Source organism: Oncorhynchus nerka, linkage group LG10 (genome assembly GCF_034236695.1).
Source record: "Oncorhynchus nerka isolate Pitt River linkage group LG10, Oner_Uvic_2.0, whole genome shotgun sequence".
NCBI classification, from domain to species: domain Eukaryota; kingdom Metazoa; phylum Chordata; class Actinopteri; order Salmoniformes; family Salmonidae; genus Oncorhynchus; species Oncorhynchus nerka.
In genome coordinates this window covers 83,849,452-83,872,471 of record NC_088405.1, presented here as the reverse complement: position 1 = coordinate 83,872,471, position 23,020 = coordinate 83,849,452, and the positions used below count along the sequence as shown (strand labels likewise).

General features: G+C 40.7%; 1 protein-coding gene across 14 annotated transcripts in view; it reads left to right on the top strand.

The window, feature by feature from the left end:
* LOC115136133 (disks large homolog 2) overlaps nt 1–23,020 on the top strand; it is a 315,445-nt gene that overhangs the window by 283,155 nt on the left and 9,270 nt on the right. For 10 of the 14 annotated variants that reach the window (XM_065023851.1, XM_065023853.1, XM_065023859.1 and 7 more), the window contains 6 exons: nt 4,851–5,007; nt 7,791–7,893; nt 14,822–14,936; nt 15,032–15,208; nt 15,720–15,795; nt 18,635–18,734. In XM_065023851.1, the coding sequence (XP_064879923.1) occupies nt 4,851–5,007; nt 7,791–7,893; nt 14,822–14,936; nt 15,032–15,208; nt 15,720–15,795; nt 18,635–18,734 (728 nt within the window). Of the gene's footprint in view, nt 1–4,850; nt 5,008–7,790; nt 7,894–14,821; nt 14,937–15,031; nt 15,209–15,719; nt 15,796–18,634; nt 18,735–19,261; nt 19,308–23,020 lie in introns of all 14 variants that reach the window. The other 4 variants (XM_065023856.1, XM_065023860.1, XM_065023858.1 and 1 more) reach the window with 2 other exon arrangements.

The window sequence follows — 23,020 nt, the reverse complement described above, 5'->3', positions numbered from 1 at the left end:
CACAGAAAGACAAACATTTACATATCCCCATTTCCATTAATATAATTCCCAACCAATATCATCTGCTACATTAAGAAGATTTGAAATACGTGGCGTCATTTCAAGTTTGGTTTAAACTTGTGTGCCATATTAAGGGACATTCAGGTGCCATCTGGAGTTTGGTTGCCATCTAGTGTTACATTTTGGAAGCAATTCTCTGTTGAGTGCTGGCAGGTTGGCCGTTCCGACAATCCCTCAGCTGAAAACCAAAACAAGCTGTATACCAAAACATGCTGTATAACCAAAACATGCTGTATAACCAACACATGCTGTATAACCAAAACATGCTGTATAACCAAAACAAGCTGTATACCAAAACAAGCTGTATAACCAAAACATGCTGTATAACCAATACAAGCTGTATACCAAAACAAGCTGTATAACCAATACAAGCTGTATACCAAAACATGCTGTATAACCAAAACAAGCTGTATACCAAAACATGCTGTATAACCAAAACAAGCTGTATAACCAAAATAAGCTGTATAACCAAAACATGCTGTATAACCAATACAAGCTGTATACCAAAACAAGCTGTATAACCAAAACATGCTGTATAACCAATACAAGCTGTATAACCAAAACATGCTGTATAACCAAAACAAGCTGTATAACCAAAACATGCTGTATAACCAATACAAGCTGTATAACCAAAACATGCTGTATAACCAAAACAAGCTGTATAACCAAAACAAGCTGTATACAATGTTTTATAGGTGCTCTATTGCACGGGTATTCAAATCCGAGCCTGGAGGTCCGGACTATTGCTGGTTTAACCTGATAATTAATTGCACACACCAGGTGTCCCAGGTCTAAATCAGTCCCTTATTAGAGGGGAATAATTTAAATCAGCAGGGGAACTGGCTTCGAGGTCCAAATGTTTATCTGCCTGGGGTGATTGGAATTTGCTTGGGGTGTATTCATTACAGAAACCGTTTACTGTTTAAGAACCAAACGGAAGCAAAAAGAGGAAATGAAACTGGGAGGGACCTACCTGAATTTGTTCAATAGAAACTCTTGTTTGCGACAGACAAAATATTTTGCAACAGAATCATTACACACCTGCTCTGTAGTGTCACAGTTCAAATTCGTGGTAGGCCTTTTCTTACAGGAAAGCTTACAACGATCACCATGCTCAGACAATGTCCAACACTAATCTTATTTCACACATTTTTTGAGACACACCTTAAAAATGTTTACGTACCACTGCTTTACCCAAGTGCTTTAAATACCTATTTCACCGATTTCTTTTTTTTACGTCATATACAAATGTGCCATTTTCACATGTACAGTTGAAGTCGGAAGTTTACATACACTTAGGTTGGAGTCATTAAAAACTCATTTTCAACCACTCCACACATTTCTTGTTAACAAATTATAGTTTTAGCAAGTCGGTTAGGACATCTACTTTGTGCAATTTTTCCAACAATTGTTTACAGACAGATTATTTCACTTAATTCACTGTATCACAATTCCAGTGGGTCAGAAGTTTACATGCACTAAGTTCACTGTGCCTTTAAACAGCTTGTAAAATTCCTGAAAATGATGTCATGGCTTTAGAAGCTTCTGATAGGCTAATTGACATCATTTGAATCAATTGTAGGTGTACCTGTGGATGTTTGTATTTCAAGGCCACCCTTCAAACTCAGTGCCTCTTTGCTTGACATAACTGGAATTCAAAAGAAATCAGCCATGACCTCAGAAAAACAAATTGTAGACCTCCACAAGTCTGGTTCATCCTTGGGAGCAATTTCCAAATGCCTGAAGGTACCACGTTCATCTGTACAAACAATAGTACGCAAGTATAAACACCATGGGACCACACAGCCGTCATACCGCTCAGGAAGGAGACGCGTTCTGTCTCCTAGAGATGAACATACTTTGGTGCGAAAAGTGCAAATCAATCCCAGAACAACAGCAAAGGACCTTGTGAAGATGCTGGAGGAAACAGGTACAAAAGTATCTATATCCACAGTAAAACGAGTCCTATATCGACATAACCTGAAAGGCCGCTCAGCAAGGAAGAAGCCACTGCTCCAAAACCGCCATGAAAAAGCCAGACTACGGTTTGCAACTGCACATGGGGACACAGATCATACTTTTTGGAGAAATGTCTTCTGGTCTGATGAAACAAAAATAGAACTGTTTGGCCATAATGACCATCGTTATGTTTGGAGGGGAAGGCTTGCAAGCCCAAGAACACCATCCTAACTGTGAAGCACGTAGGTGGGAGCATCATGTTTTTGGTGTGCTTTGCTGCAGCCCTCCTGGCATCATGAGGTAGGAAAATTATGTGGATATATTGAAGCAACATCTCAAGACATCAGTCAGGAAATTACAGCTTGGTCGTAAATGGGTCTTCCAAATGGACATTGACCCCAAGCAAAGTTGTGGCAAAATGGCTTAAGGACAACAATGTCAAGGTATTGGAGTGGCCATCACAAAGCCCCGACCTCAATCCTATAGATATGAAAAAGTGTGTGCGAGGAGGCCTACAAACCTGACTCAGTTACACCAGCTCTGTCAGGAAGAATGGGCCAAAATTCACCCAACTTATTGTGGGAAGCTTGTGGAAGGCTACCTGTCACGTTTGACCCAAGTTAAAACATTTAAAGGCAACGCTACCAAATACTAATTGAGTGTATGTAAACCTCTGACCCACTGGGAATGTGATGAAAGAAATAAAAGCTGGAATAAATCACACACTCCTATTATTATGACATTTTACATTCTTAAAATAAAGTGGTGATTTTAACTGACCTAAGACAGGGAATTTTTACGAGTATTAAATGTCAGAAATTGTGAAGAACTGAGTTTAAATGTATTTGGTCTAAGGTGTATGTAAACTTCCGACTTCAACTGTATATACTGGTGTGGTGCTGAATATATGAAGTATAAGATCAGTGAAGTGTTCCTTTAATACTCCAGTAGATGGCGATCGAATGTAGAACAAGTGTTACGTCCTATCACAACAATCTAAGGGAACCTACATACCACAGTTTCTTCAGAAGGTAATCATACCCCTTGACTTATTCCACATTTAGTTCTGTTAAAGCCTGAATTCAAAATTGATACAATACCCCATAACGACGAAGCGTATACATGTTTTTAGAGCATTTTGAAAATGTATTGAAAATTATATAAAGAAATATCAAATTTACATAAGTATTCACACCCCTGAGTCAATACATGTTACAATACCTTTTGGTCTTTCTGGGTAAGTCTCTTAGAGCTTTGCACACATGCATTGTATAATATTTGCACATTATTCTTTTAAAAATTATTCTAGCTCTGTCAAGTTGGTTGTTGATCATTGCTAGAAATCCATTTGCAAGTCTTGTCATAGATTTTCAAGCCGACTTCAGTCAAAAGCCGACTTCAGACTTCAGTCATAACTTCACTATACTGAAAGAGATATTCAATGTCTGCTTTTTTTTTTTTACCCATCTACAAATATCTGCCCTTATTTGGAGACATTGGTAAACCTCCCTGGTCCTTGTTTTTGAATCTGTGTTTGAAATTCACTGCAAGACTGAGGGACCTTACAGATAATTGTATGTGTGGGGTACAGCGATGAGGTAGTCATTCAAAAATCATGTTGAACACTACTATTGCACACAGAGTGCGGCTGGTTAGCCTAGTGGTTAGAGCGTTGGACTAGTAACCGGAAGGTTGCAAGTTCAAACCCCCGAGCTAACAAGGTACAAATCTGTCGTTCTGCCCCTGAACCGGCAGTTAATCCAATGTTCCTAGGCCGTCATTGAAAATAAGAATTTGTTCTTAACTGACTTGCCTAGTTAAATAAAGGTAAAATAAAAATTGTGACTGTTAAGCACGTTTTTAATACTGAACTTATTTAGGCTGGTCATAACAAATGGGTTGAATACTTGACTCAAGAAATTTCAGCTTTTAATTTTTCAGTAAATGTTTTCCAATTTGAAAAACATGACATTTGACATTATAAGGTATTATAAGGTATTGTGTGTAGGCCAGTAACACAATGTCTCAGTGTTATTTTAAATTCAGGCTGTAACACAACAAAATGTGGAAGAAGTCACTCCTGGGTCAGTGCCTTCAGAAAGTACTCACACCCCTGGTGTGTGCAATTTTTCGATCACATTGAATAAGGTTACACGGGACCTGATCCTCGATCAACATTCTTTCTCAGAGACACTTGACACATACGAACCAAAGTTGTTTGAAATGCATTTCTATCCATCTCTATAGCTTGATTTTCAGACAGTGGCTTTCCTGTCCTTGTCCTGTCAAGAAACTCAAGAAGAGACCTGGCTACCAACTCAGAACCATCTAGCTTTACTTTACAGATATTATTATGTAGATCATTTTGTGTTGGTTTGACAGAGACAGTGCTCCATTCACAGTAGATTGGTGGAACTGCAAGGAAAATCAGTCTCATCTCTCCAAAGAGTTCTTGGGGAAGGTGTTCTCAGAATGTCCTGATTCCGATTTGACTTTATTCCAGTGGGAGCTGGTGACAGAGGCTAGCTCTGTCTTCATACGTGTCTGTGTGAGGAAGTGTGTGTGTGCGTGCACACTTTTCCCCTCACGCTCATGTGCAGGCTCCTCGTCTCCAGGAAACCAGTCAGAAATGGGACAATGATCTAAGTAGAGCACAATCCCCCTTTGGGCCTCTGCCATCTCCGTACTGTGCCCTGTACGCTCTAGGTGCCAACGCATCTGTACTGCTTGGTTGTCTTTCTTCTTCTTCTCTCTCCTGGACAGACAGTCAACATGCTAAGCCCCTCGGACTCGGATGCTGAGCTGATGTACTATCTGACCTGTTTGTACAGGGATCCCAGGAGGATGGTCCTCCACAAGGGCTCCACAGGCCTGGGATTCAACATCGTGGGCGGGGAGGACGGAGAGGGCATCTTTGTCTCCTTCATCCTGGCGGGAGGGCCTGCCGACCTGAGCGGAGAGCTGCGGAGGGGAGACCAGATCTTGTCGGTGAGTTTACCCCAACAAACGCACAGGATGAAGTACACATTTATACTGATATTGTTTCTACATACACACACACACAGGTATGTACATGTATTCATAAATATACTGAGACTATAATGGACAAGATTATATCCATGAGATGTCCCATTTTCAAGATGGTCCTGAGAAACAGTCTCAGTACTAAGTCATTTTCGTATACTGTAAACAAAGACACTCTTATGTACACACAGTACAGTACAGTCGATACATGTGAGTGCAAACGCTTGCTGGCATTGTATATCTGTAGCCTTCTATCAAAACTATACATCTTTACTGATTTATTTTGTTCATGATAAGGCAAGCAGTCATAGGTCTGTTTATTTGATTTGATCATTTCTATATTCACACACATTTTTCAGGTTGAACGTAATTGGAATTATTTGTTGAATTTAGTAAAACGTGTTCAAAACTTAATTGAACTATTATTAGGGGTCCTGGGAACAGCCTTTTGACACCAGATGTAATGTGTGCTCGCTGGTCTACGTGCACCTAACTATATTGCGAAGAAACCGTTGCTATGTCATAAGATGGCCGATTAACAAGCCAATTCAATTTGATGAATTGTTTCTCAAAATTCCAATGCCTTTTATGTATACATTCATTCTATCAGCCAAACCGTCAAATCAAACTTGTACAGATAATTGATGTGCAAATGTAATGCTAATGCTAAATTAACTGAAGGCTGTAATGATCATATATGGAACCAGGAATACCAACACTACAGTAACGGTTGGCATTACATTGAACTGAACTGAAACATGACTCCAAAACCACAGAACTGTGGGTTTGGTGAACCGTTACACCCCTAGCTGTAACCTTTGAACCGCGTGTTGATTTTGTCTATCCACACCAATTCTACATTTTTGTTTGTTGTTGTTTTGAATTTTACCCCCTTTTCTCCCCAATTTTCGTGGTATCCAATTGTTAGTAGTTACTATCTTGTCTCATCGCTACAACTCCCGTACGGGCTCGGGAGAGACGAAGGTCGAAAGCCATGCGTCCTCCGAAACACAACCCAACCAAGCCGCACTGCTTCTTAACACAGCGCGCATCCAACCCGGAAGCCAGCCGCACCAATGTGTCGGAGGAAACACCGTGCACCTGGCTACCTGGTTAGCGTGCACTGCGCCTGGCCCGCCACAGGAGTCGCTAGTGCGCGATGAGACAAGGATATCCCTACCGGCCAAACCCTCACGACGCTAGACCAATTGTGCGTCGCCCCACGGACACGACAGAGCCTGGGCGCGAACCCAGAGTCTCTGGTGGCACAGCTTTTGCTGGATCTTTGTAGAATTTTTTAATTGCTCCCTTTTTCATGGTATCCAATTGGTTGTCTTGTCTCATCACTGCAACTCCCATACAGACTCGGGAGGGACAAAGGTCAAAAGCCATGCATCCGCCTAAACACAACACACATCCAACCCAGAAGCCAGCCGCACCAATGTGTCAGAGGAAACACCGTACACCTAGCGACCTGGTCAGCGTGCACTGAACCCACCACAGGAGTCACTAATGCACGATGAGACAAGGATATCCCTGCCAGCCAAACCCTCCCTAACCCGGATGACGTTGGGCCCCATGGGCCTCCCGGTCGCGGCCGGCTGCAACAGAGCCTGGGCTCGAACCCAGAGTCTCTGGTGGCACAGCTAGCACTGCGATGTAGTGCTTTAGACCATTGCGCCACCCGGGAGGCCATGGATCTTTGTTGAATTTTGACCTGGAATCAGAATTGTGTGTTTCAGAATCGTGTGTTTCTCTACTCCCTCTATTAACACACAGATAAAAGAGGAAACCTAATTAGTTCGTTTTGAGCTTTTAATTTGTTAGCTTTGATTTATCTTTTCTCGTTTCTCTTCCAAGCACCCACATTGGTTTGTTGACAGAAATAATACTCCTCAAAGCCAATTAGGAGAAGGAAGAAGCGGGACTTGCGAAAGGCTGCCCAGTGTTGAGCGTCTCAAATATAAGTTGTTTTTGAGCGTTCGGAAACGCAGACGCTCGCAAGCAGTGTGGATGAAATGATTGATTAACATGTACAAGTTAAATTATCTTGGAAAGAGCACTAGCCTATCGCAGTAAAAGGGTAGCATCAAGCCACATATACTGGCACAGTGGCAAACATGTAGTGGCCATAACTCATCACCAATTTGACATGGAGTGATGCAACTTTGGAAAACATGTTTAAAGGTTTGGCCCTTGTGTTAGACACACCTCTTTCTGTATTCACTATTTTTATTATTTCAACCATGTAAGGTGGGTTTTCAAATCACTCTGGATGCCTCATTATAACGGATGTAAAACTGTGGTTGTGGTGCCCTTGCCTTCTTTGGCCTTGGTACCTTCATTATAGTAGGCAGTTAAGGCGCATTTCAGCTCTGGCCTGATTTTCATGTCTAAGAATAACTTGTTCCCTCTCTTTCTCTCAGGCACGTAGTCTCTCACTTCCCAATCTCTTCACTTCCTCACACTGTCAGACTTGCATTGGAGCAGTGAGCACAAAGACACACACACACACACACACACACACACACACACACACACACACACACACACACACACACACACATACACACATACACACGCACACGCACACACATACACACACACATGGATTGAGGTGAATGGGATGAGTGGAAAGAGAGGGAGATGGAAGGAGGGATGGCACTATTTAACCTGATATGTTTTGTTTGCAGTTGTAAAAAGTAAAAAATTCATGTAGAGATGGGTGTGTCTTTCTGTCACTGCAGGTTAATAGCATCGACCTACGCGGGGCCACCCACGAGCAAGCGGCTGCAGCACTAAAGGGGGCGGGCCAAACTGTCACCATCATTGCTCAGTACAGGCCCGAGGGTGAGTGTCAGCTGTAACAGCCAATCACTGAGCTTCATGATCAAGGTGGGAGACAAATTACAAAACACACTCTAGGACAGTGGTCATCAACCCGTCAAAGCATTCCAAGTCGATCGCCGAACATTTCTGTAAAAAGGCCAACAATAAAAAATACTCACTCCTATTTTATAAATTTCTCTATTGCTGTTAGCTGTAGGTACACTTTATTAAGCTGCCTGGCACATCTGGTAGGTGAAGTTGTCCCTTTTTGAACTGGAGGTGCAAACTCAGCTACCTGGGCGGTAAGAGGTGGACCCTCTGCTGCTTTCTCCCTCTATCCGCTGAGAGACTGATGATCAGATACAGAGGCACCGGCACCGTGAGTAAAATAAAAAACCAAGACTGTGTTAATGTTGCATAGGCTCAAAAAAGGTTGGCGACCACTGCTCTAGTATAACCAAATCATGTGGACAAATATTGACATAATTTCACAAAAGCAAATAAACACTAATAACCCACAAGGGACATTTTCTGTCCATCTCCGTCTTATAAATCTCCAGTACATTGCCTGTGGTGCATTGAGTTGCTTTGAGTAGTGGGCCAAGACATGTCATGTTGGATTAAAGTCAGCGGTTGTCTTTGGCAATACTTCATGGGATGTCGGCAGTAAGCGGGAGTCATGGGCCTGTAAAGGTGTATTCTGGGAAGATTGTCCTGCTACGAATCAGTTTGTCCGAAGATTGTCCTCAGAATCAGTACACGGTACATTTGGTCATAGAAATGTTTTTACCAATGAGAACCTATTGCCTTTTTGTTTTGAGCACATCCAGCTGCAAAGTTAGATAGCTGGGACAGCAGGTAGCCTAGCAGTTAAGAGCTATAGACCAGTAACCGGAAGGTCGCTGAATCGAATCCCTGAGCCGACTAGGTGAAAAATCTGTCTGTGCTCTTGAGCAGGGCACTTAACCCTAGTCGCTCTGGATAAGAGCACATGTAAATGTAGTTCACAAACGGAACAATCTGCCAATATAATTGCTGAAAATCAAATGAAAGAACGTCAGGACTTTTTTCCCTATGACTTTTGGCAACAGCAGGTCAAATGAGGAACATTTGTGAGTATTTGACAGCACTTGCTGTTATATGGATCTCGCGGGTCACCTTCACTGCAGGAAAGTGTTAAGTAAAAATAACTTTTTAAGGGCCAGAACTCTAATTGTCTAGTAAATACCAGTACATTGCCATAAAATACATTGCTGTTGAGTAATGGGCCAAAGTTCACCCAATTTATTGTGGGAAGCTTGTGGAAGGCTACCCAAAACGTTTGACCCCAGTTAAACAATTTAAAGGCAATGCTACCAATTGCTAATTGAGTGTATGTAAACTTCTGACCCACTGGGAATGTGATGAAAGAAATAAAAGCTGAAATAAATCATTCTCTCTACTATTATTCTGACATTTCACATTCTTAAAATGAAGTGGTGATCCTAACTGGCCTAAGGATTAAATGTAAGGAATTGTGAAAAACTGAGTTTAAATGTATTTGGCTAAGGTGTATGTAAACTTCCGACTTCAACTGTACATACCTCATTCCCATGCACACTCCTTCTATATGACTGTGACCGAATTCTTATACTATGTCCTGGGTCATTCTTCAATTGGAGTGGCAATTGCATCTCTCTCCTTTGCAACGATGAAAAATCACTTCAAATGACAAATAGTTACATATCATACAGGTTTTTGTTTATATTAAACTGTTTATCACTGATAAAACAATGTATGAATTCGCTGCAGTCTTTTGAGGAAATGAATCGCAGCCATCTAAACATTTTAATGCACCCAACTGTAGTTAATACAGAATGTAGGAGACTTCAGTCACAGTCTGTCTTTCAGGTCTTGACGCTATACCCCAGCTCAGAGCCCCAAACCAATGCCCACTGTGCTTTTTCCTGGTGTAAGGCATCAAGATCTCACCTCATCCATCAATACATCCTATTCCATTCATCCATTAACACATCTTATTCCATCCATCCATCAACACATCCTATTCCACCCATCCATCAACACATCCTATTCCACCCATCCATCAACACATCCTATCTCCACCCATCCATCAACATATCCTATTCCACCCATCCATCAACACATCCTATTCCACCCATCCATCAACACATCTTATTCTACCCATCCATCCAGCTACACATCCTATTCCATCCATCCATCCATCAACACATCCTATTCATCCATCCATCCATCCATTAACACATCTTATTTCATCCATCAACACATCCTATTCATCCATCCATCACCACATCCTATTCCATCCTTCCGTCCGTCCATCCATCCATCCATCCATCCATCCATCCATCCATCCATCCATCAACACATCTTATTTCATCCATCCAGCCATCTACACATTCTATTCCATCCATCAACACATTCTATTCCATCAACACATTCTATTCCATCCATCCATCAACACATTCTATTCCATCCATCAACACATTCTATTCCATCCATCCATCAACACATTATATTCCATCCATCCATCAACACATTCTATTCCATCAACACATCTTGCTCCATCCATCCATCAACACATCTTGCTCCATCCATCCATCAACACATTCTATTCCATCCATCCATCAACACATCTTGCTCCATCCATCCATCAACACATCTTGCTCCATCCATCCATCAACACATTCTATTCCATCAACACATCTTGCTCCATCCATCCATCAACACATCTTGCTCCATCCATCCATCAACACATCTTGCTCCATCCATCCATTTACACATCCTCTTTTTGTTGGATTCTTTTAAACTTTTGGCACTTTATTTTGCTGAACTCAAGGCCAACCCATTTAATTGCCTGTTTAATTCTTCATTTATTTAAGCTTTTTTGTTTTGTTTTATTCTTTCAAATAATTTGAGCACAACATTGAACGAGGGCAAATCTTAGTAAATTGGTTCCTAGTATTTGTCCCCGTTTTATTATTATTCATATGATTTATTTGTATTATTGCCACATGTATATAGGTAACTGACAAACCCAGTCATCATGACACACAAGTACATGCAGAGAGAAAAATAAGTAATATTCAGTAGCACATAAGCTACTATTCCTGTCTCCCTTATTCATGTATTTCATATATTTTCTAAATATACATTCTTTACAAAATATCAAAGTGCTTTTGTTTTGAAAGAGAAATCTTTCTGATTTCTGCGTTTCATGTCCAAATCCTCCCACGGTGTTTAAAATGTATTGTGTAGCTCAATAAAGTTTGTTAAAGATGATTAACGAAATACCAAAAAATCTGAAATCAGAGATATTCACTTGCATTGGTTTTGTGTCAAAGTGCATAAAAGCTAGCATTTGGAGACACTGGCAAGGTAAACATGGGTAATTTGGATGAACTATCCCTTTAATATTAAAGCACATGTTCACACCCTTTCCCTAGGGAAACCTAGACAATGGTTTAGGTGACTGGAAATTCAGTTGCTATAATTACTATTTCTGACGCATTTTATGTTATTATTTGAAGCTTTCCAAATGACAGAGGATTCAGTTACTTGGATAACCTTGGATCTTGGATAACCCTGTCTCTATGTAACATGTTGTGCCACGACTATTTTCCCCCTCAATGCATGTGTCAGAAAGAAGCTCCATCATGATCCCAGTGTTGAGAGTGCTTGTGAAATAGATTTGGGCAGCTGTCTAATACTATCCAGATTTACTTTTTGAGGGCTTGAATCAGGTGATTCTAAAGGGAGCAATACACAGAGATAAACTATCTTTATAGACACAGACGGGCATCTTCTTTTGTAATATTCTTTCATACATTACATCATATAATCTTATATCATACATTTCTTACATGTTTTCTTCATGGTAGTGTCTCTGAAAGACACCCGTTTATGGAGTCTGAATTGTGTACATGAATTCAAGGGCCAGAATCTGTTGGCATGATAAAACATATTAGTGCACATTTTAATATCATCTGGTGTGATTTCTCGGTTTGAACTTTTTAGTAATGAGTTTGACACTCATCCAAGGGATTCCATATGGACTCAAGTATTTCCAGGCTGCCTATCGTTAAAGCCATTCCGTGCATGACGGGAGTCTAATATAGTCTACCCAGTTGCATATACAGCTTAGATTTACACTGCTGTATTTAACGGCATGATGAATGAATAAGAAACTATTAGAGGTGTGGCATCATCCTTTGCATCATTTGCTTCCTGCCCACTCGTTTTCCAATCTACCCGTCATAGGATTCATTCCACTCAATTAACTTGATCTGATTTGTCCATTTTAGTAATTTAGCAGACACTCTTATCCAGATACATGTTTGTACTGCAGCAGAGAAATAAAACGAGAAGTCATTTTGATAGATAGTAACGGGAGGATGCTTCCCTCCCCTTTTCCATGGTAAGGCAGCTTCAGCCCATGGGGGCAGGTGTTTGGGGATTGTGCTCTACTATACTTGGATAGCAGCCAATGGATGTTAACACTGCTGCCTGCGTACTCCTTATTACAAACACCTTCCCAATTGGCCTCTCCTCTATCCATCCTTCAGCTTGCCAGATGAGAAAGATATTCCTTCCCCCATGCATGTTGGCGTGCTTACTGTTGCACTGGGCAAAGTCAGAGGACTGTGAGTGAGCGTGCTGAGTGAACGTGCTGAGTGAGTGAGCGTGCTGAGTGAGTGAGCGTGCTGAGTGAGTGAGCGTACAGTATCCAGGCGAACAGAAGAAAGGAAGGCAGCCCCCAGTGTGAGACAGACTAGTAGTAGCAGAGAAAGGAGGATAGAGGAGCTGAAGCACACACAGAGAGGTATGTGTGCTAGTCAGCTGTGTGTCTGTGCCTGTGTTGTGTGCCTGTGTGGTTGTGTGTGTGCTTGTGTATGAGAAAGAGAGGAGAATTGTGAATGAAAGCTCTGCAAGTTCGTGTGTGTATGCATTGCTTTGTTCTCTGCATGCTGTGTTGTAATGAAGAGTATAGGTACCAACATTTGTTTTACTCCAGGGACTAAAGCTTTAGTGGAACAAAACAAGACACATCTCAAATTAAGACGGTAGACGTTGCATCTTGGTCAAACTATACAAAGCTTGAGGAATGGATCTTTTTACAATTTATTTTAAAAAATGTTTTTAGAGACACTCAAAGGTTTTTCTACAGATGACACGACTCTGTTGACACATTACAAGACCTGTTTTAGAACCTCATCTAGTTACAGCACTGAATCATTTTCTATATTTGTCTTTCTGTCTCTCGCTCTGCATTGTTTTCCTGCTGGTTGCAATGCGCATTATTATCTCTCTCATTGAAGGGACAGCTCTGCCAGCCAAGCCTGTGCGAATCTGCTCTTGTTCTCCCCTAAATCTCTGCAATCTCAGGTGGAAGCACATCACGTGTCTAGGAAGAAATTGGCTTTAAGACTCAGATTCCCTCTTTGGATGATATGTGTTGTGTTATTTTTTATAAAACCTTTTGATCATACCTGTTCATCTAGATGATGAACTCTCTCAGTCCAAAGGTTAGTCTGATTGACTGAGTCATGTGCTCTCAGTCCTGCCTAGCTGACCGCTGTACCGAGGTATGTGTGGGCTTTAGGCTGAAGTGAGTCTCTCTACCTCATTAGCTGCATGGCTGCTCTGCTAGGTAGAGGCGATTGCTGCAGCAGTGTTTCAGTACAGGGATAGTTCACCCAAATTACTCTTCCACATATAATGATTGTATATGGACAAGTAGGCTGCAATCCCCTCTTTTCCATCTGATTTACCTAGCAACGGTCACCAATCGTTGACTCGCGTCCAAATCGTTTAACAGTAGCTTTAAAGAAACTTCAGAGACTGGGATGATTTGGGCTGCTGGGGGGACTTTAAGCAGGAACAGCTCCAGACCATTATTCCTCCTCAACCAGACCACTTTACAGTTGGCACTATGCATTGGGGCAGGTAGCCTTCTCCTGGCAACCGCCAAACTCAGATTTGTCCGTCAGACTGCCAGATGATGAAGCGTAATTCATCACTCCAGAGAACGTGTTTTCACTGCTCCAGAGTCCAATGGCGGCAAGCTTTACACCACTCCAGCCGACGCTTGGCATTGCACATGGTGATCTTAGGCTTGTGTGCAGCTGCTCGGCCATGGAAACCCATTTCATGAAGCTCCTGACGAATAATTATTTTGCTGACGTTGCTTCCAGAGACAGTATGGAACTCGGTAGTGAGTGTTGCAACCGAGGACAGATGTTTTTACGTGCTTCAGCACTCGCTGGTCCCGTTCTTTGAGCTTGTGTGGCCTACCACTTCGCGGGTGAGTCATTGTTGCTCCTAGACATTTCTACTTCACAATAACAGCCCTTACAGTTGACCGGGGCAGCTCTAGCAGGGCAGAAATTTGACGAACTGACTTGTTGGAAATGTTGCATCCTATGACTGTGTCACATTGAACGTCACTGAGCTCTTCAGTAAGTCCATTCTAATGCCAGTGTTTGTTTTTTGAGATTGCATGGCTGTGTGCTCGATTTTATACACCTGTCAGTCAGCAAGAGGTGTGGCTGAAATAGCAGATTCCACTCATTTGAAGGGGTGTCCACATACTTTTGTATATATGGTGTATTTTACATGGTAATACATATTGTACATGCATCATCAATCAATATAAAGAAGTTGAAAACATTGGTTCTCTCCATTTGAAATGTAAGCATTTTAATTTGTTTCCCTCAATGTTTACTGATACACATTAAATGTCACCATAATCCTTTAGGGATGCATCCTAAATGGCACCCTATTCCCTACACAGTGCGCTACTTTTGACCATGTCCAACCTAGGTTACTGTTCTGAACAGATTATCCTCCCTTTCCTTTGCAATGTAGAGCAGTCTACATTGAGTGTAAACAGAACATTATTGTAATGCTGGGTGTTGTTGTCTTTCACTTGCAGAGTACGGGCGTTTCGAGGCCAAAATCCATGATCTGCGGGAACAGATGATGAACCATAGCATGAGCTCTGGGTCCGGATCCCTCCGAACCAATCAGAAACGCTCCCTTTACGTCAGGTGGGTCTCTTTTGGACTTAGTTAAAGTCATCCTGAATAGATGGCATTAACGTCATTTTTCTATAATGGCATGTCTCCCTCTGACTCCCTCACAGGGCACTGTTCGACTATGAAAAGGCCAAAGACAGTGGACTCCCTAGCCAGGGCCTCAGCTTCAGGTATGGGGACATCCTCCACGTCATCAACGCCTCAGACGATGAATGGTGGCAGGCCCGGAGGGTGACCCCTGATGGGGACAGCGAAGAGATGGGGGTCATCCCCAGCAAGAGGAGGTAAGTGGTGGATTTGCTAAACTAAACGTCAAAGTGCTTAACCAAAAGGTTAGCTTCTGGGGGACAGTGGACTCTATGTCCCTACCTCTTCGCAAAATTTACCTGTGAGTGGCTGAAAGAAAAAGTTTCTTCATTCCTGTTCCCGCAACAAAATTAACATTTGTTGTATCATTTTACTGCAAGAAAAACGTCATTCTACAACAGCTACTTTTAAATTAGGCTTAATGTGAGAGATTATACAGGTCTACTATATCCAAGCCTACAGCATTTAACCCATCTCAAGAGGTGCAATAGGTGTGGTAGACCAGGGGGTGCTGCTGCATCTGGTAGACCAGGGGGTGCTGCTGCACCTGGTAGACCAGGGGGTGCTGCTGCACCTGCATATGACAACTGAGTGACAAGCACAAACATTGTTTTAAAACAAATCAATTCCAGCAGATAGCGTTGGAGAAATTGAAAACCCACTGTAGCATGACTGTTTTTGTCAATGTGTCTGTCCTGGTACTGGCAGGGTTGAGAGGAAAGAACGAGCTCGACTAAAGACAGTGAAGTTCAATGCCAAACCGGGAACCATCGATTCCAAAGGGGTAAGTGCTAAGATCTTATACTAAGGACTGGCAAGCCAACTTAACTTTTGAAGGGAGACATTTTCTGAAATGGAAGTGGTTGTAAACCCATATATCAATTACATTCCTTTGTGATATGAAGTAGAGAAAGTAGCTTCTAAACCTCTAAACCTTTGTTTTTGTCTTAATACACGTGAAATGTGGATGTGTAACGTTATCAAGAGCAACTTTCAGATTTCACATCAGGTTTCTCAGATTTCCCCTCGCATTAGGAGAAGTTGTGATAGTAATTTATGTTCATCTAAAGCATAAGCCCGAGGTCTCTCTGCCTGTGTGGCAAAGACATCACATCTCTGCAGCAGCACCTTCTCCCTGACAGCTTTACCTCACAGCCCTTACCCTAAATAAACATTGCACATTGTATAATTAGATTTTTTTGTGAAGCATTAGAGGCTATTTTTTTCCTTTAATGTCATATCGGTCCCTGGGCCAACCTCTGCAGAAGCCAAATCACCATACATCCTTCAAAGTCTTTGTCCATTTTGGACATAACAGCAGGACATTTGGCCGTGTTCCTCAGTGTTTTTGCATGCCTATGTTACAAGTAACGAGTTGATTTTGTGTTGTATTCGCTGCGCTCTTTTTAAAACAGGTTCCAAAAGGTTTTGGAGGGTTAGATCATACAAATGTATTTAAATGTTTAACAGATGCCTCTCTTCACATTTCTCAAAAATATTGAAAAGTTGTACTGACATTTTGCACGGTTATAGCTCAAATAATGTCCATAAGCTTCCAGTAAAGAGAGACACAACTTCCCCTTGGATTATAGCTGAACTATACCTATTTTAGCCTCCCCAATAGGCTAACATCTCTTGATTAGGTCTCCAGGTGTTGAACTAAGGTCGCTATAGTATATGAACATTTCGCTACACCTGCAATAACATCTGCTTAACATGTGTATGTGACCAATAAAATTTGAGAAACAGACGCCTCACAAGTCCTCAATTGGCAGCTTCATTAAATAGTACCCGCAAACACCCGTCTCAACGTCAACAATGAAGAGGCGACTCCAGGATGCTGGCCTTCTAGGCAAAGTTCCTCTGTCCAGTGTCTGTGTTCTTTTGCCCATCTTAATCTTTTCTTTTTATTGGCAAGTCTGAGATATGGCTTTTTCTTTAAATCTCTGCCTAGAAGGCCAGCATCCCAGAGTCACCTCTTCACTGTTGATGTTAAGACTGGTGTTTTGCGGGTACTATTTAATGAAGCTGCCAATTGAGGACTTGTGAAGCGTCTGTTTCTCAAACTAGTCACTAATGTACTTGTCCTCTTTCCCCGTTGTGCACCGGGGCCTCCCACTCCTCTATGTATTCTGGTTAGAGCTAGTTTGCGCTGTTCTGTGAAGTGAGTAGTACACAGCGTTGTACAATATCTTCAGTTTCTTGCCAATTTCTCAAATTGAATAGCCTTCATTTTTCAGAACAAGAATAGACTGATGAGTTTATTCTTTGTTTCTGGCCATTTTGAGCCTGTAATCAAACCCACAAATGCTGATGCTCCAGATACTCAAATAGTCTAAAGAAGGCCAGTTTTATTGCTTCTTTAATCAGAACAACAGTTTTCAGCTGTGCTAACATAATTGCAAAAGGGTTTTCTAATGATCAATTGGCCTTTAAAAATGATACATTTGGATTAGCTAACACAACATGCCATTGGAACACAGGAGTGATGGTTGCTGATAATGGGCCTATGTAGATATTCCATCAAAGAATCTGCCGTTTCCAGCTACAATAGTCATTTACAACATTAACAATGTCTACACTGTATTTCTGATCAATTTGTTGTTATTTTAATGGACAAAAATGTTTGCTTTTCTTTCAAAAACAAGGACATTTCTAAGTGACCCCAAACTTTTGAACAGAAGTGTACGTAGTTAAGGCTGGTAATTGAACCAGTTTCGGTGATCATTGCTGGTTTAACGATTATAACTTTAGAATCGGATTTATGAAGCACATGCATGCAAATGAGTATTCGTCACAAATAAACATCACAACTGCAATTCCTTCTTTCTCCTCCACGCCACCTCCTAGCTTCTCAAACAGCGCTATGCACAACTTCTCTCCTTTAATTTGGTTTGTTTGTAATTTAACACTCACAACATTTGATCAATCTGACCCCTTCGTATCATAATTCTTTATGTGTTTGTTAATTTAGGATTTGATATCTTCACAAGCCTATCTAAAAATATAGTTTTAGGTAACAATGACCTGATTTCTTTAAATGGCATGGGATCTCATCCTTCCACCTCCTGAAGTTTTAACCTGCATGATTGTTGGACATCATTTGTATCACAGCCATGTTCCTAATGTCATAGCATGATCCTGTTAACGTCTTTGCTGCATGGCATACCACATATCGGCATTTATATCTGTGTGTTTGACACGTGTTCTCTGATTTTGTTTTATTTTCAAGTGTTTGAGAATGTTTTGGGTGCATTTGTGCACATGAAGTAAATGATGGCAAATTATTACTGTGTAGTTCTTCTCTATCAAACATTGAGTCATTTTGACAGTGTTATCATCGAACAGACAAACAAAATGAGATATTTGTGAAATGTCATGATTAATTAGTATTAGCTAAAGCAACATATTTATATGATTAGGTTATAATTCAACCCTGCTCTGATGGATGAATCATCTAGTGTAATGTCAGTACTGTGATGTCAGTCCTGTAGTCCATTTCTGGTGACCACGCCATAATTTCTTCATGTCCCACATATTGCAGCTAGTTGGTTTGTCAGCATGAATATGACAACAATTAGAGCTCCCTGTTTGCCCCACCCCATGCTTTCTTTCCTCCACAGTCATTCAATGACAAGCGTAAAAACAACTTCATCTTTACACGAAAGTTCCCATTCTACAAGAACAAGGAGTTGGGTGAGCAGGATGGCAGTGATTCAGAACGTAAGTAGGCTTGAACACACACACACACTGACACAGGTACACACACTGACACAGGTACACACACTGACACAGGTACACACACCGACACAGGTACATATAGGTGACATATAAATTGTGGAGACGTGTGCAGGGATAGGGTTTTCACAGAGGTCCCCCTCCTATCTTTCTTTTTTCTCTCTCTGTTGGCTCTGGTGCAGTGATGGTGTCTGGGTGCTCAGATCAGGATCAACACTGAGCAGTCACCAGTGGTTCCTCAAAAACTACCCCGGCCATCATCTATCACAAAGTGGTCCAATTATCTGATATGACTTTTTTTATTTTTAAATACAGTTTATGACAGGTTATGACCGGTTCAGGCTGGTCGTCTTGTGTCTGAACTGAGACAGATGATCTGAGCTCGGCTAACTAATCTTGCCTTTCAGGATTTCACAGCTTCCCCTCTTTAATGCCACTTACCTCTTCCCTCCACCTTTCTGGCTATCCCTGCCCTGTCTCCTTGTCTTTGCTCTCTTGGGACGGCCATGTAGGACATCCCAGGATTAGGTGACGACGGGTATGGGACGAAGACGCTGAGTAAGTTGGTTGAGGAATGGTCCTGTCTGTACAGTCAAGCAACACTCCCCTCCCCCCAACACATTTCTCTTTTGACTTTGTGTTTGTTTCCTCCCTCTTTATTTTTTTGTTCCCTTATTGACTCATTTTGATAGCCTGTTTGCATGCTTCAGTATGACCTCTCAGTTTTTGTCCTGATTGTCTTGATTTCTGTCACCTCCCATCCTAACTCTGACATTGTTTGCAAATCACAAAAAAGAAAGACAATTTTTTTTTTGAGTTGTCTGGAAATACATTTTGTGTTTTTATCATGTAACTAGTCTGTTCATTGTCTCTTTCTATAACAGACACAGCGTTTGGGTGTACTCTTGGGCAGCTGAATGTGATCACCTATTTTTAGGCCAGCATGCTGAGGTGTTCGCACTGTCAATGCTGTGTATATTTGTGCCTTTAAATGATTTCACATAGTACATTTTTAATGTTCTCTGTAATCTAGGATCCATGATCTTCCTCTATTTTGATGTATTTTTGAATCCCATGAAAATATTAGGTGCAAAGTGTTAGGGAAAAGTGCTCTTGCCTCCCATGTCTTGCTAGCTACGGTAGTCTCTTAACCCTTTACACTCGTACCCATATACTGGTTCAAAATGGCATATTTGGGCACTAATAAGCAGGGGTTGGAACCAAAATTATGAACAGAACCATTTTTTTTTGTTCTCTTTCACTGTTCCAACCAGCAAAATAAAATTCTGAACCTGTTCAAATCCCCAAAAAGTACCGGTTTATATCGTTCCGTTCTGTTCCTTTTTTAACCTGTAAATCAATGTTTTTTTACATTTAGCTCATTAAATTACTTCACCAATCAGTGCGAATACAGCAGGCAAGCTAGTTGTTCACATGCGTGATGGAAAGACAAGTGTGGCCTATGGCGCAAGATGCGACTGAATTTTGTCAGGTGGGGAGAGAGCGAGTGAGGGTTGAAGAGGAGGCTTAAAGCTCTGAGCATCTTGCTATGACATGCATTATCTGAATTAGGTCCACAGAATTATACCTAAGAGGGGTGGTTTCTATGGAGGAACTTTGAATGTCCTTTGAGCTAGCTAGCTAACAAGCTTGTGTGTGCAGAGCGGCACCTGAATTAAAAACACGTCTTAGCTTTTTGTAGTTAATAAATCCAACCGAAATGTGATAACTAGGACTATAGTATCCTTACCTATATAGCATTGAAAAACTTAATCCATTCTTCTTTAGCTATTTCATTAAAACGTCAGTACAGTAGCCTATGTTTCTGAGGTGGAGGGGCAGGTAGCCTAAACACGCACACACACACACTGGCAACGATTTTTTTCAGCATGCAGGCAGACACTATAATAGATTTATAAGTGATAGAGTGAGGGCTTTGCATAGGCGCTTTGTTGTGGGTTTTTTTGTGGGACTAGAATAAAAATGCCTGGAACGCAAAATAACATTATTATCCGGTTCCCATCCTTTGAAAATAACGGTTCAGTTCCCGGAACAGTATGGATCACTTTCGTTCCCGGTTCCGTTTCTGTTCCCCCCCCAAAAACATAAAAGGTTTCGGTTCTGTTCCCTGAACCGGTCCCAACCCCTGCTAATAAGCGCCTAAATTGGAACGTGGTGGCTGTACAGTAATATGCTATACATGACGTCAGAGCTCTGGCTCTGTGCTTTCACAAGGCTGTATGGGTTTTGACTGACAGCCATTCTGAACTTGAGCACAGCGCAACAAGAAGTTGCTCCCATCCCTCCCGCTAATTGGGCAACATTTTAAAATGTTTTGTTGAGTGAGGAAAATGCTGTAAATTAAGATGACTCGATGTATTTTGAAAGGTGAGACATTGAGGATTATAATAAATACCGCTTTGATGTCATACAAGCAAGCCAACCACCGTGAGTCCAAATGTGCACTTCACATTTCCAGATTCATATACAGTGTTAATGTTTCTGATCACTATGTTTGATGTACAGTTACAAGATGACATGGCATCATAACCTGGTTGTTCTGAACAGAATAAGCCTGTTTGTTTATTGAGAAGAACATTGGCTGTGGCACACTCACTTGAATGCACTCATGACTCCTTTCTATGCGCACCAAAATTACAGTCTGTTTTTTCTGAATTGCCTTCAGAAAGCCTAACTTATAACTTAGCTAGTCATGTTGGTAATAGAACAAGCCCACCTGACTGAGATTGTGAATTATAAAATGGACCGTTTTTAGATTACGTAAACAACAACAGTAGTTGTGTGATGGGGATGAAATAACTACAACTACAAGTCTGCTTGCTCTAGTTCCTCAATGGCACAGCTAGGAGAGCTCAGAAAAGTACCTTAGAGTTGAAGATTCTTTGAGTCATAAGTGTATTGAAATTGCTTAGGAACTGTGCACACATTTTCCTGTTATCTCCAAACGGTTATTTTTCCATTGCTACCATGGTTATGCATAAGCTTTTCATATGGAATTCTGGAAGAAACATTTAAATGTAGCCCTATCCATATAGGCCAAATCCCATGAGTGTAAAGGGTTAAAGGTTTTATTTTACTGCAACATTAATGGACACCCATCTATTGTAATGTTAGCTTTCTCCTCTTTTTTATAGAACTATTATCTTGCTGTGTTTAATCCCTATCCTTGGATCAGAATACAAATAGTTGCAGAATAAAATCATGTTGGTACATTCTTGCACATACTAACCAATCAACTTATACTAACCAATCAACTAATACTAACCAATCAACTTATACTAACCAATCAACTAATACTAACCAATCAACTAATACTAACCAATCAACTAATACTAACCAATCAACTTATACTAACCAATCAACTTATACTAACCAATCAACTAATACTAACCAATCAACTTATACTAACCAACCAACTTATACTAACCAACCAACTTATACTAACCAATCAACTAATACTAACCAATCAACTTATACTAACCAACCAACTTATACTAACCAATCAACTTATACTAACCAATCAACTAATACTAACCAATCAACTTATACTAACCAATCAACTTATACTAACCAACCAACTTATACTAACCAATCAACTAATACTAACCAATCAACTTATACTAACCAACCAACTTATACTAACCAACCAACTTATACTAACCAATCAACTAATACTAACCAATCAACTTATACTAACCAACCAACTTATACTAACCAATCAACTAATACTAACCAATCAACTAATACTAACCAATCAACTTATACTAACCAATCAACTTATACTAACCAACCAACTTATACTAACCAATCAACTAATACTAACCAATCAACTTATACTAACCAACCAACTTATACTAACCAATCAACTAATACTAACCAATCAACTAATACTAACCAATCAACTAATACTAACCAATCAACTAATACTAACCAATCAACTTATACTAACCAATCAACTAATACTAACCAATCAACTAATACTAACCAATCAACTAATACTAACCAATCAACTTATACTAACCAATCAACTAATACTAACCAATCAACTTATACTAACCAATCAACTTATACTAACCAATCAACTAATACTAACCAATCAACTAATACTAACCAATCAACTTATACTAACCAATCAACTTATACTAACCAATCAACTAATACTAACCAATAAACTAATACTAACCAATCAACTAATACTAACCAATCAACTTATACTAACCAATCAACTTGTACTAACCAATCAACTAATA